The 13,498-nt window shown below is 44.1% G+C and overlaps 1 protein-coding gene and 1 pseudogene across 1 annotated transcript in view; one reads left to right on the top strand and one right to left on the bottom strand.

Moving 5' to 3' along the window:
• Positions 1 to 6,556: 6,556 nt before the first annotated feature.
• Positions 6,557 to 7,789, bottom strand: LOC129456508 (guanine nucleotide-binding protein G(q) subunit alpha-like; annotated as a pseudogene).
• A 470-nt stretch (positions 7,790 to 8,259) lies between these two features.
• LOC129456542 (deleted in malignant brain tumors 1 protein-like) overlaps positions 8,260 to 13,498 on the top strand; it is a 63,296-nt gene continuing 58,057 nt past the window's right edge. The window contains exons 1-4 of the mRNA XM_055224427.1: positions 8,260 to 8,341; positions 11,393 to 11,419; positions 12,068 to 12,361; positions 12,892 to 13,170. Coding sequence (XP_055080402.1) covers positions 8,293 to 8,341; positions 11,393 to 11,419; positions 12,068 to 12,361; positions 12,892 to 13,170 — 649 coding nt within the window. The 5' untranslated portion in view covers positions 8,260 to 8,292. The remainder of the gene's footprint in view (positions 8,342 to 11,392; positions 11,420 to 12,067; positions 12,362 to 12,891; positions 13,171 to 13,498) is intronic.

The following is a 13,498-nucleotide window of genomic DNA, read 5'->3' on the forward strand; positions in this document are numbered from 1 at the left end:
GGAGCAGATGTTAGCTTCTCAATCACGATGTTAAAAGCAGCGGAACACTCTGAAGTCCACTTCTCTCCAAAAGACTGCTTCGGGTCCGGATACTTCACCGCAGGATTTTTGTTTTTGGCAGACCGGCGGACTGGTGCATAGCCACGAGTAAGGGTGTTTAGTGGTTTTACTATTTTAGCATAGTCTTTGATGAACCTCCGATAGTATCCTGCGAAACCAAGGAAGGACCGCAACTCCTTGAGGTTTCGGGGAACTGGCCAGGATCTGAGTGAGGATATCTTCTCGGGGTCAGTTTCAACACCCTTCTCAGACACCACATGACCGAGGTAACGCACACTGGTCTGCAAGAATTTACATTTCTCGGGCGACAACTTTAATCCAAAATCCTTGAGATGGTTGAGAACTCGCAGTAGCCGCTTTTCATGTTCCTCTAAGGTGTCAGAGAAGATGATTAAATCGTCGAGGAACACGAGGACTTCTTTGAGATTTAAATCTCCCATACACTTCTCCATGAGTCTCTGGAAGGTACTGGGGGCATTCGTTACCCCCTGCGGCATTCGATTCCACTCCCAGAAACCCAGCGGGGTAACAAAGGCGGTTTTAGCCTTGTCTTCTTCGTCCATTTGGATCTGGTAATACCCTGACTTCAGATCTAAAACTGTAAACCATTTGGAGCCAGTTAGAGCAGAAAAGGACTCCTCAAGGTGCGGAAGGGCATAAGCGTCTTTCACCGTTTGTAAATTCAGCTTCCGATAATCAATGCAGAGCCTCACATCTCCATTCCGCTTACGGACCACCACGATCGGGGAAGCAAAGGGTGACTCTGACTCCCGGATAACACCAGCTTCGAGCAGGTCTCGCAGATGGCTTCGAACAGCTTCAATGTCGCGAGGATGGATTGGCCTGGGTCGTTGCTTGAAAGGTGTTTCATCGTGGAGCTTGATGCTATGCCTTACTTGGTCCGTACAGCCAAAATCCAGATCATGGAGAGAAAACACTTCAGGCATCTGGTTGAGCTTAGCTGTTATTCGCTCTTTCCAGTCAGCTGGGATTGGAGAATTGCCAAAATTGAAGTCTAAAGTGTTGCTCTGGGATTTTGTTTGAGTTGACATGTGGGTTACAGTTTGCTGGGTAAGTATGGTCGGAGAGGTGGCAATGTCTGCGATGACACTCATAGGGGGAATGAGAGCATTGTGGTCAGACTCATTCCGGATGACAACTGGGACCTTGTATGGGGCACGGATTGGGAGCGTAATAAGGCAACTTTGAACACACAGTCCACCAGGTAGCGATGAGGTGGGGTGCTCAATCACGGCCCACTGGCCTGCAGATGGAATGTCTATCTTGGCGAAGCCCTCCAAAACGATAGTTTGACCAACGGAGACCAAAATTGGAGTCTGGCTCAGCAACCTCACAGCTCCGGCACAACCCACTTGGCCCAGATGCAGATGGCTCCGTCTCTGGTGGCAGTGCATTGGGCTCAGCACATCGTCATACAGCAGGAGGCATCTAGAAAGGTTGGTAGCGTAACAGGCACTTAGAGATCGGTTTAAACCAAGATGAGTGAATTTTACAGAGCTAAATGCCTACCTGCAGCAGCTCAGACACTCCCGAGACCCACACACGACCCACAACACTCGCGAGCCGTGGTGTGGCGCCCCATTTAAAGAGACAGTGCACCAAGGCCAAGGGGAGCGGAAAAACACCCGGGTTACATTAGACTAAACGAATCTACACCATCAAGTCACATGAACTTTCAGAGTGCCCAGAGCGCAGGTCGAGGTGGTGGTGTGGCCGTCATCTCTCATTCCAGTCTAATTCTCAGCCCCAAACCCAACTATACATACCTCTCCTTTGAAAGCTTCGCACTCTCCATTATGTGCCCCAATTGGAAAAAACAAAAAGCTGTTATATTAATATATATATATATATATATATATATATATATATATATATATATATATATATATATATATATATATATATATATATATGTATATATATATATATATAATAATTTATCGACCTCCTGGTCCATATGCCGAGTTCCTGACAGTTTTCTGATTTCATTTCAAGTTTAGTTTTGAATTGGGAAAGGATTGTTATAGTTGGAGATTTCAACATACATGTAGATAACGGCAGTGATTGCCTCAGTAATGCTGTTGGCGCGCTCCTGGATGGGATCGGTTTCACCCAGAGTGTGAATAAGATAAGATAAGATAAGATAAGATAAACTTTATTGTCCCAAAGGGAAATTTGTCTTGGGCTCACTGCCCGCAGCTTAAAATCACAGTTACACTCACACATACACAACAGTCTCAAGATACATGTGCCATTTTTAATGTCCATAGTCCATTTGTGCACTGCACAACCATAAAGTGTCCAAGTTATTTCTCAAGCTCCATTTCACAAATAATTATTTCACCAGCCCATAATTGCACAATTTTTGCACAGGCAGTTATTGCACCACTGAAAATAAAGTGACTAAGTGCACCTTTGTTGTTCAGATTTGTTCAATAGTGTAACAGACATGGGCACAAATGAGAATTTGTATCTGTTACTCTTAAAGTTATGCACCCTATAGCACCTGCCCGATGGAAGCATTTCATATTCACCATGCAACAGGTGAGAGGGGTTCCCCACAATCCGTCTGGCCTGAGCGAGCACAGAGTTTTGAAAAATGTCCTGGTATAATAATAAGCCAACTCACTGTCACAATCACACTCTAGATCTCGTTCTAACCTACGGTATTGAGATTAATGATCTAATTGTCCTTCCTCAAAACCCTATACTTTCTGACCATTTCTTAATTACCTTTCAATTCATACTAAAAGACTATCCAGCCCCACAGAAAAAAACTATAATGAAAAGAACATTATCAGATAAATCGGTTACAGAGTTTAAAGAAATTATTGAGCCATTACTAAAAGATATGTCATGTGACAATGAAAATAATTTTAATCCAATTGTCACTGATCAATTGGTCGACAGAACAATGCTCACCTTAAAATCTGCTCTCGATGTTGTAGCTCCGCTAAAACAGAAAAGCATTAAACCAAGACCTCCGGCTCCATGGTACACGTTACAGCTCAGGACACTCAAACAACATGTAAGACGCACAGAGAAGCTTTGGCGCCGCTCGCGCTCTGAGCAGTCTCTGAAGGCATGGAAGCTCTGCCTGCTCACTTATAAGGCCGCTCTGCGGAAAGCCCGAACTAGATACTGTTCAAATCTAATAGAAGAAAACAAAAATAACCCCATATTTCTGTTCAGCACTGTAGCCAGGCTGACAAACTCCCACACTGCTAATGAGTCTCTTATCCCCTCGAACATTAGTTGTGATGACTTTCTTCACTTCTTCGATTACAAAATTACAACCATTAGAGACAAAATCAACAAAGTTACTCCAAAAATCAGCTCTGAGCTAATCCAGTCTGTAATACCAATATCCCACATGGATCCTCTAATAATATTAGATAAATTTACTCCTGTTGATGAGGTGGAGATTACCTCAGCCATCATGTCATCCAAACCATCAACCCGTTTGCTCGACCCTATTCCAATCAGACTCCTCAAAGAAGCCCTCCCCCTAATAATAGATTCCATCCATAACATAATAAATATGTCGTTAGAAAATGGCTACGTTCCTCAGTCCTTTAAGTATGCTGTGATAAAACCCCTTTTGAAAAAACCTAACCTACTAAAAAACCTGTTCTAAAGTAGCCTGTGGTGTTCCACAAGGATCTGTGCTTGGTCCAATCCTATTTACTCTGTATATGTTGCCATTGGGTAACATTATCAGAAAACATGGCATTAATTTTCACTGCTATGCTGATGACACTCAGCTGTACTTATCAATGAAACCAAATCAGACTGATCAAATAGATAAACTCAGTGCCTGTGTGAAGGACATCAAAACCTGGATGACCTTGAATTACCTGCTCTTAAATCCTGAAAAAACAGAGGTCATTGTCATTGGTCCCAAAGGTCAAAGAGATTCTCTGTCCTATTTGATCAAAATCTCTCATTCACAGCCCATATAAACCTAGCTTGTAAAACCGCATACTTTCACCTGCGAAATATAACTAAAATTAGAAATATTTTACCTAAAAACGATGCTGAAAAACTCATCCATGCATTTGTTACTTCCAGACTTCATTACTGTAATTCTCTGCTCGCCGCCTGCCCCAAAAGTACTATAAGGAGCCTCCAGTTGGTCCAAAATGCAGCGGCCAGAGTCCTAACAGGAACTAAAAGAAGAGACCACATCAGTCCTGTACTAAAATATCTGCACTGGCTTCCTGTCGAGCTTAGAATCAAATTCAAAGTCCTCCTCCTGACATACAAAGCCCTAAACGGTATGGCCCCATCCTATCTGCAAGATGCTATTGTCCCGTACCAGCCAAACAGAGCACTCCGCTCTCAGAATGCAGGACTATTAGTGGTTCCTAGAGTGTCCAAAAGTACAGTGGGAGGGAGAGCATTCAGTTACCAAGCTCCTGTGCTATGGAATCAACTCCCTGCTGATGTTAAACAGGCCCCCACAGTCTCTGTATTTAAGACCAGGCTTAAAATCTTCCTCTTCGGTATAGCTTATGACCAGGTTACTTAGTGAGGGAGTTAGGGACATTAAAACCCGGGATAAGACAGGCTGCAGTAGGAGATAACTAGCTGGGGGAAGTATGGCAACCTGAGCACTATCCTCTGCTTTGTCCTATTTTCTCATCAGCAATGCTATTCACATGTTGTCCCCTGTCCCACTCCCCCTGTGGAGTGTAACTCTTTCAGATGCCCCGATGACAGCTGGACCCTCTCCTCCTCCCCGCCTGGACCTCCTCCACCCGCCTCCCTCTCCTCCTCGCCCGGCTCTCCTTCTCCTCGCCTGGTCTTCCTCCTCCTCGCCTGGCTGATTTTTCTTGTTTTGTCTGATTTTGGCAACACTCATGCCTCACAGCAAGAAGGTTTGGTTCGATCCCCGGGTCGCCCAGGACTTTCTGTGTGGAGTTTTTCATGTTTCTCCCCGTGTCTGGATGGGTTTCGTCCGGGTACTCCGGTTTGCCCCATCAACCAAAACATGAACGCCCTTCGAGACAACTGTTGTTGTGATTTTGGGCGTTACAAAAATAAAATGAATTGAATTGAATGTGGATTTCAAGTCATTTTAACCGATCTAGAACAGTGTTTTTTCTCGTCTCAGTGGCTCATCTGTTCTTAACTTGTCGCAGCTGCACTTTTGGGTTTTCTTCTGGCACAGATGTTTCAAACTGGTCTAAAATGGCAGAGTGTGGGGCAGGTACAAAATGTGCAGTGCTCCAGCAAAGCATTAATAAAGCGTGTAATAAAAAAACAATATGTTTACAAGTACAACACTACAATAGCCCTGTCCATTGGATTCACTTTGTAATGACTTTCATATAAAAATCCATTTAACAAAACAGGACACTATACTGGCATACTTCAGTGTGGTTAACATTATAATTCTAGTTGCCATTTTGCACTTTTGAATTCTGATTCCTTTGCTGTGAAATAAAAATTTGAAGAAAAAAAAAAATTTACACAAAATTTACATTCTCCTCTTAAAATAAATAAAATAAAACAATAACATTTCCGTCTTTCAAAAATGAATTCTCCGTTAGACATACAGTACAGTTACACAGATACATATTTTTCAATACCGCACATTCAAATCTGCCAAAAAAGTTGTAATTACAAAGCCAACAAGATGCTGCCGTATATATAGAGATGTATGTACAATGGTTAGAGCGTTCAGAATTGCACTATGCCTCAGTTAAACGGAACTTACAGGATTTTATGGTAAAAAAATCGATTTTACGCCAATGTGACAAAATGTAATAACTGTCTTACTTTGGTACAAACTCAAACAACCCATTTTGTTTCATAATTGTGACGTCATTTCTACTCAAAGAGGACGATATGTAACTTTTGTAGTGAAGGGGGCGCCACCTGCTCCGCCCAGAATGTTTCACAGTACGACACCGAATTTATCTCCACGGAGACAAGTAGGTGACGCCACCAGGCCAAGTTACACGTCAGATCTGTGGAGAGCATGATTTTCAATGGATTTTTTTAACATCAAAAAACAAAGCAATAACATCTGCAGCTCCACCAGAAAAGTTACATAGTGCATCTTTAGCGTTAGTGTTTTCAGAAAAAGGACGGGAGGGGTTGATTCGACGGTCGAGTCGTTGGATAAAATACCTTTTTGCAAATACTTAAAAATTGTACATCGCTTGGATAGAGCCTTCAAGTGGAACGTAAAAATCACTGTTAGCGGTTGGCTAGCCCTGCATGTTTCTCGTAAATACTTTTTAAGTCAAAGACATTTTGGTTTTGGCAATAAATATACATACTACCAGAATAAAAAGCAATATGTGGCACAGTTAAACAATTGTTCAGCACTGTTCATAAATAAACACTGCCTTTCAGTTAGCAGTTAGCACTCACAGAAATCATTAAGAAATAATTTAAAAATCACAGTTTATGCCGAGTAATTAGCGACTTCTGTCCATCAGGGGGAGTTGGTACACAAGGACTTATAAAAAAGAGGGGGAGGAGCCAGATGTTCCACTCACGAGTCCCTCCATGAGAAAGTAATCCCAAACGTAACTTCAAAACCCCAAAAGGAGAGGGTCAGAGCTGTGTATTTAAACCACAAAACCTCCCCAAAGCTTTTCACAAGCTCCTCAGAGCAACAAACGGCAAATGAACGAACACTGGTGGACCACTGGAGCGGGACTTGGTTTGGAGCCCGAGTCTAGACCAGGTTGTACTCCTTCAGGTTGAGCTGCAGGATGGTGTCTTTGACCGCGGCGAACACAAAGCGGATGTTTTCGGTGTCTGTGGCACAGGTGAAGTGAGAGTAGATGATTTTGTCACTGTCTGGGTTTAGGTCCACAAACATCTTCAGGATAAACTCCCGCGCAGCCTGGGCGTCTGAGGGCCTGAAGAGGAACAACACTGAAGTGCACAAGTCAGGGTTTCATGGCTTTGGAACTGTCATTTATACATCATTTTATAGAGTTTTACATCAGTTAAATGGAAAAAGTAGAATAGTACTGGAAGCAGCTCTAAAAATGAATCTGTTGAATGAATCTAAGACATTAATACACAAAATCCCAAAATGTAGGCTCATTTTGTGAGTTTTAACTTGTATTTAAGAAACTGAAGGCGTGGTCAATTATTAAAAACATAAATATGTACTGAGATTATGTCACTATAGTAGAACTTAACAGCCACATCACCATCACAGTCTTTTCACATTTCACTGAACAACTCAAACAAACTCTCCTCGCTTTTCAACACAGAGCATAGACCCAGTTTATGAGTCGTTTCTGTGAAGCTACGGAGCGCGCTCAGTCCGTACCGTCGTACTCGGGGAAGTAGTCCACCAGGTGTGAGGACATGATCTTCTCCTCCAGCAGGTCCTTCTTGTTCAGGGACAGGATCATGGAGGAGTTCTGGAACCAGGGGACGTGATAAAGGTCCTGAATAGAGCTTTACTCTCCTCCGTGCGGTCCCACACACACACACACACACCCCCACCCCCCCACACACACACACACACATGCACATTTCAGGACTCTCTTCTTTTCCGTAGAGTCCGTTGCTTCATTGTTCACTTCATCAGTGTGAAATTCATTAAACCTTCTGAGTTTATGTTTCAGACTCTTGCTCGTCTTTGACGCTTTCACATGAAACAAACGTTCTTCCAAGTCCATGACAGAGGGAACAGTTCTGTTTTGGTCTCAGTGTTTATACTGAGCTTCATCTCTTTGCACCAGTGGGACTTTTGTAGTTATTCTGCAGTTTGATCAGATTTTAATTAAGAACTTCTATGACTCGTTATAGATACAAACTAATTACTAAAGTGTTGCATCTTTGTCACAGTTTGTGTTTTTGAACATTATTGCACATTTACAGGAGGCTTTGGGGGATGATCCTCAGACAATCCTACATCACATGACCAGTCACACCCTCATCCAGGTTTGTACTGTGTGTTTTTCAATTCAGGATCAATCCGCTTTAGTGTGTTTGTATGAGAGATATAGACTGATGTTGGCACGACTTTTAGCATCAGCAGCAGCAACACCTTTAACCACATTAGCAGAAGTGGATGGTGAAAAAAGACTAAACAGGATGTAAATATTACCACACATTCAAAGACAATGAAATGCAGGCACGAAGACAAATGAGGAAATCACAAGTTTTACTGCCATTTTCAGTCCTGGTTCAGTCCTGGTTAAGTCCTGGTTCAGTCCTGGTTCAGTCCTGATGATGGCCCTTGGAGCACTGGTCCTGGTCTGGTCTTTGTACTTTTTAAGTAAGTAACACTGTTTTCTGTGAGATGCTGCTTCAGGTGCTGTTGTGTTATTTGTGAATATGAGTCTTTGATGGACGAGCGTGTGAACAACTCAAAATAAGTCACATCTTTTAGATTTAAATATTGAAATGGCCTTTACCCTTTGACCTCTGCTGTGGCTTTCCCTGATGCTGAGGAGCAGAGACTTCATCATGAAGCTCATTGAGAGAAGGTCAAGGGTTTGCAGTTGTTCAGATGGAATGTACATGCTGATTTTCTTTGTTCAAAACTGTCCCAGAGGCTCCACTTTTTGAGGAGACTGAGGCTGTTTGAGCCCAAAATCCTGATCTGTTTTTCTAAAGCTGTTTTGGAGAGTGTGGCACAGCCTCAGGTCTTTGTCTAATGTAAAACCAAACTTAAAAACTGGTAAATAAAACCATGAAGGTGACTGACAGGAAAGAGTTTCCTTCTGTTCAGGACATTTGTCTAAACTCTGAGCTCAGATGAACTGTCAGAACCCCTCTCACCTGTTGTTAGAGGTAAGATCTTAAGCCCAAGCCCGAGTCCGACCCGACCCGAAATTCGGGCCGGGTCGGGTCTTAAATGTCAATCATTACGTTTGGGTCGGGTCGGGTCGGGCTTCTCTCTAGCTGACTTTTTAAAAATAAAAATATGTTTATAAAAATGTATATTAAAACGATGTGTGGATACTAAACTTAGGAATACTTGTTATAAAAAAAATAATTTGGATAAAACAGAGAAGGCGCTGTAAGGTAATTGCTATTTAACTACTAAACAGGAGCCGCAGAGCCAGAGCACACTCTGCGCACGTGAACGCCGCCCTCTTAATAATCTTCCCCTCCGCAAGTCCGCATCTATTTTGACCTGGTATCCCTGATATGGAGCAGCAAGAAGTAAAGGATAAACTAAAGACAGGGGAACTGAAAAGGCAAACACGCACCGGCAAGAGTGAGGTGTGGCTTCAAACTGATTGTTGAAAATGCTACAGAAACTTGCGTTGGCTTCGCTGAATGTAGTCAATGTGGCGCTTGACTTTCATATGAGATCAAAAAGACTGGCACCTCGACACTGAGCAGACATTTAAACAGCTGTACTGGCAAAAGTGATGATCGTCAAACATCTATATTATCATTTGTCCCACAGACCGCACCTCTTCGCGCTAAGCAGGCCATCACAGACAAGTGCGTGGACTTTTGCTGTCAGGACCTTAGACCATTTTCAGTAGTTAGTGGCGAAGGTTTTTTATTAGTAGGCTTATTTTTACGCATGTTTAACTTTGTTTGGTTCTTTATTTTTTTTATTTATCCTCACAAATAAAATATGAAATTTCGGGTTTGATTCGGGCTCGGGCCTGCAAATCAAGTTAATTGGTCGGGCTCGGGCTGGGTCGGGCTTTAATACCCGCGGGCCTGGGTCGGGTCAGGCTGGATTTTTTAAGACCGATCTTACCTCTACCTGTTGTGTGGTGAATATGAAACTGTTCCTTCAGGTGTTTGGAGCACATCACTTTAAGAGTAACACATATAAACTCTCATTTGTCACTTCTGTTTCCCTCTTGAACAAATGTGCTCAACAGAGGCTTAAGTCCCTTTAATCTCCAGTGAGCTTCAGGATCTGTGATTTGAATGTGTCGACTGTGTGGTTTTATTCATGATATTTGTGAAATGGGGCTGGTGCAGTGACACTTTCTGGCTGTGCAGACACAAAATGGACACGTATTTGTCTTCTTCTTTTTGATGAGCTCTGACTGTCCCTGACTGTGATGTGTGAGTGAAACTGTGTTTAAGCTGCGGCACAAGACAAATGTCCCCTTGAACATAAGAACGATTATCTTCATCTAAATCAGTGGCTCTTGCTAACCCCTAGGGTTTGATCGAACCCTAGGGGTTCGGTGGGTCAGTCTCTGGGGTTCGGCGGAGGTCAAGACACACACCCGACTCATATGATTCGTGGACTGCGAGCGTGTCCAGGTTCTGGCCGTGTCCCAGTTTGACAAATGAACCCTTTGATGTGCCTATCGAAGTACCCGCCCGACTTAAATGTGCCGTTCTTTGGTGAATTGAGACACGGCATGAGACATGGCCGGAGTGATGCCCCAGCGTTGACTGGGAGGATCCCGGCGACAACTGCGCTCTGATTGGACGTCTTCAAGGGACCACGGAAGGGCATTACCGTAATGACAGTGACATATTTAAAGAGCCTCATTCCTCTGCTTTGACATGCCGTTTGAATTTACATGCAGCACAGTTGGTTGTGGAGTTACGGTGTGTGTTAAAATGTAAAAAAAAAAAATAAAAATAGCATAAATACAATAAGTTCATTATTGAAATACATAAGGTTAAAAAATTAAATGATTTCAGTGTGGTAGTATTAAAAAAGGTCATATCTTTGTGAAAAGGTATATATGTACCAGTAATTTGTTGTGAGTTCATGCATTGTACTGGTTTTATTCTTTGAACACAGTGATGTAATGCACGATTAATTTTGTGCACCAGTAAAACAAAACAAAATTAGACCTTGAATTAAAAAAACAAAAAAATAAAAAATAAAAATTTGACAATAAAGAAGGGTTTGGTGAATGTGCATATCAAACTGGTGGGGATCAATACAACAAGGTTAAGAACCACTGATCTAAAAGCAGTACTAAACCAGGACTAAAGCAAGACTAAAACAGGACTAAAGCAGGACTAAAACGGGACTAAAGCAGGAATAAAACAGGTCTAAAGCAGGACTAAACCTGGACTAAAGCAGGACTAAAACAGGACTAAAACAAGACTAAAACAGGACTAAAGCAGGACTAAAGCAGGACTAAAACAGAACTAAAGCAGGACTAAAGCAGGACTAAAACAGGACTAAAGCAGGACTAAACCTGGACTAAACAAGGTTTAAAGCAGGACTAAACCAGGACTAAAGCGGGTCTAAAGCATGACTAAAGCAGGACTAAAGAGGGACTAAAGCAGGACTACAGTTTCCATCACACTCATGAAACCAGCCTTTGGCTTTAAGTAGCTCAACATCCACCATTTTGTGACATGACTTTTGTGTGTGCAGGGCTCCTGGCAGAAGACAACAGCTCAGGTAAAGACACTCACACACCAGGAGAACCACTCTGCCACAGTAACACAGGGAGAACATGCACACTCCACTCAGATCAGGAGTCTAACCCACAACCTCCTGGTGAGAGGGAGCACACAGGATAACCACTCTGCCACAGTGTCTGTGTAATCCCTCAGTCTGGTCAGAGTGTGTCTTCAGTTCTGGACAGGTCACTGGTGGATACTTCCTTATATGTGTCTGAAGGGAGGAGCTAACTGTTTGGGTGTGGTTAGCTCCTCCCCCCAGGGCCCAAAGTATTTTCCACAGTGGGTCAAAGTGAATACACATTAGTGGGTGGAGGGTCAAACCTGATGACAGTTTGAACAGAAAAATGTTCTTCTATAAAGAAATATGTGACATTGACTAAAAATGAGGAAATAGACAGGACTGTCCTCCTGACAGTCTTTTCACTACAAACTGACTCAAAACAGATTATTCCTAAAATCTCAGAGCCCCTTCGGACCAAATTAGTTCTGCTGGAGGGCCACGTTCGGCCTGGGGACCACACTTTGGACACCCCTGTTCTAAAATTTTTGTCCAGTTGACAAAATAGAATTTTTCTTTTACTCTTGGTGAGGCTTCACTGCTCAGGTAAAGGGGCGGGGCTCACTCTGTCTCTTGTCTGTTCAGAGCTCAGGCTGGTGGGAGGAGCCAGTCGCTGTGCTGGGACTGTGGAGGTGAGACTCAGAGGAGAGTGGAGACGGGTGTATGAGCCTTTTAGACCCTGGGACGTGGAGCACATAGCTGCTGTGTGCAGAGACCTGGACTGTGGCTCTGCTGTTTATAGAGAAGAGAGAAACGATTTTCCGGAGAGTCCAGTGTGGGAGGTCGATTATGACTGTGTGATGAAGTCAGCAGTGAGAGAATGTGTCGATGATTCATCCTCCTCTTCCTCTTCCTGGGGTCTGGAGGTGAAGTGTTCAGGTAAAAGTCTGATCTCACATTTTTATGTTTCTCAGATGTTTTTTTCTAGTCTCTCTCATCACACACACCACACACACACACACAGAGGGGGCGTGTCCTCTGTGTGTGTCTCTGGACATGAGGACAGTCCTGTTGGACACAGACGAGTCCAAGTGTGTGAGTTTTGTCTGAAACCCAGAGAGACGCTAAAAACATGATTAAATCTGTTGAGGAGGATCAGCTCTGTCAGCAGCAAAGAGCCCAGTTTAGACTCAAGTCTATCATGTTTACTCTGAAAAACTACAGAGAGATTCTCACGTGTTTAAGAATAAGTGAACCAGGACTAAACCAGGACTGAACCAGGACTAAACCAGGACTGAACCAGGACCAAACCAGGACTGAACCAGGACTAAACCAGGACTGAACCAGGACTAAACCAGGACTGAACCAGGACTAAACAGAAGGATGACACCAGGTCAGAGCGGTGATGTCACAGCCCTGTGTGCGTCCTATTGGCTCAGAGTGATGATGTCACACATGTGTGTCCACAGACTCGGTGCGTCTGGTCTCGGGGCCCAGTCTGTGCTCAGGATCAGTGCAGATCTGGAACCAGTCCTGGACCTGGGTCTGTGAAGGGGCCTTGGACCAGCAGGGGGCAGAGGTGCTGTGCAGGGAGCTGGGCTGTGGGGCTCCTTCTCTCCTCCAGGGGGCGCTCTCTCCTCTGGGGCAGAGGTTCCACTGTGAGGGCCATGAGTCTGCTCTGATGGAATGTCCCCGCTCCGGCTCAGAGACCTGCTCCTCTGGAGCCGCTGTCAACCTCACCTGCTCAGGTAAAGGGGCGGGGCCTGACTCCTCAGGTACAGGGGTGGGCCTGACTGCTCAGGTAAAGGGGCGGGGCCTTACTGCTCAAGTAATCGGGCGGGGCCTCACTGCTCAGGTAAAGGGGCGGGGCCTCTGCTCAGGTAAAGGGGCGGGGTCTCACTCTGTCTTTTGTCTGTTCAGAGCCGCTCAGGCTGGTGGGAGGGGCCAGTCGCTGTGCTGGGACTGTGGAGGTGAGACACAAAGGAGAGTGGAGACGGGCGGAGTCCTCTAGATTCTGGGACCTGGAGAACACAGCTGCTGTGTGCAGAGACCTGGACTGTGGCTCTGCTGTTTATG

Source organism: Periophthalmus magnuspinnatus, chromosome 9 (assembly GCF_009829125.3).
Source record: "Periophthalmus magnuspinnatus isolate fPerMag1 chromosome 9, fPerMag1.2.pri, whole genome shotgun sequence".
NCBI lineage: Eukaryota > Metazoa > Chordata > Actinopteri > Gobiiformes > Gobiidae > Periophthalmus > Periophthalmus magnuspinnatus.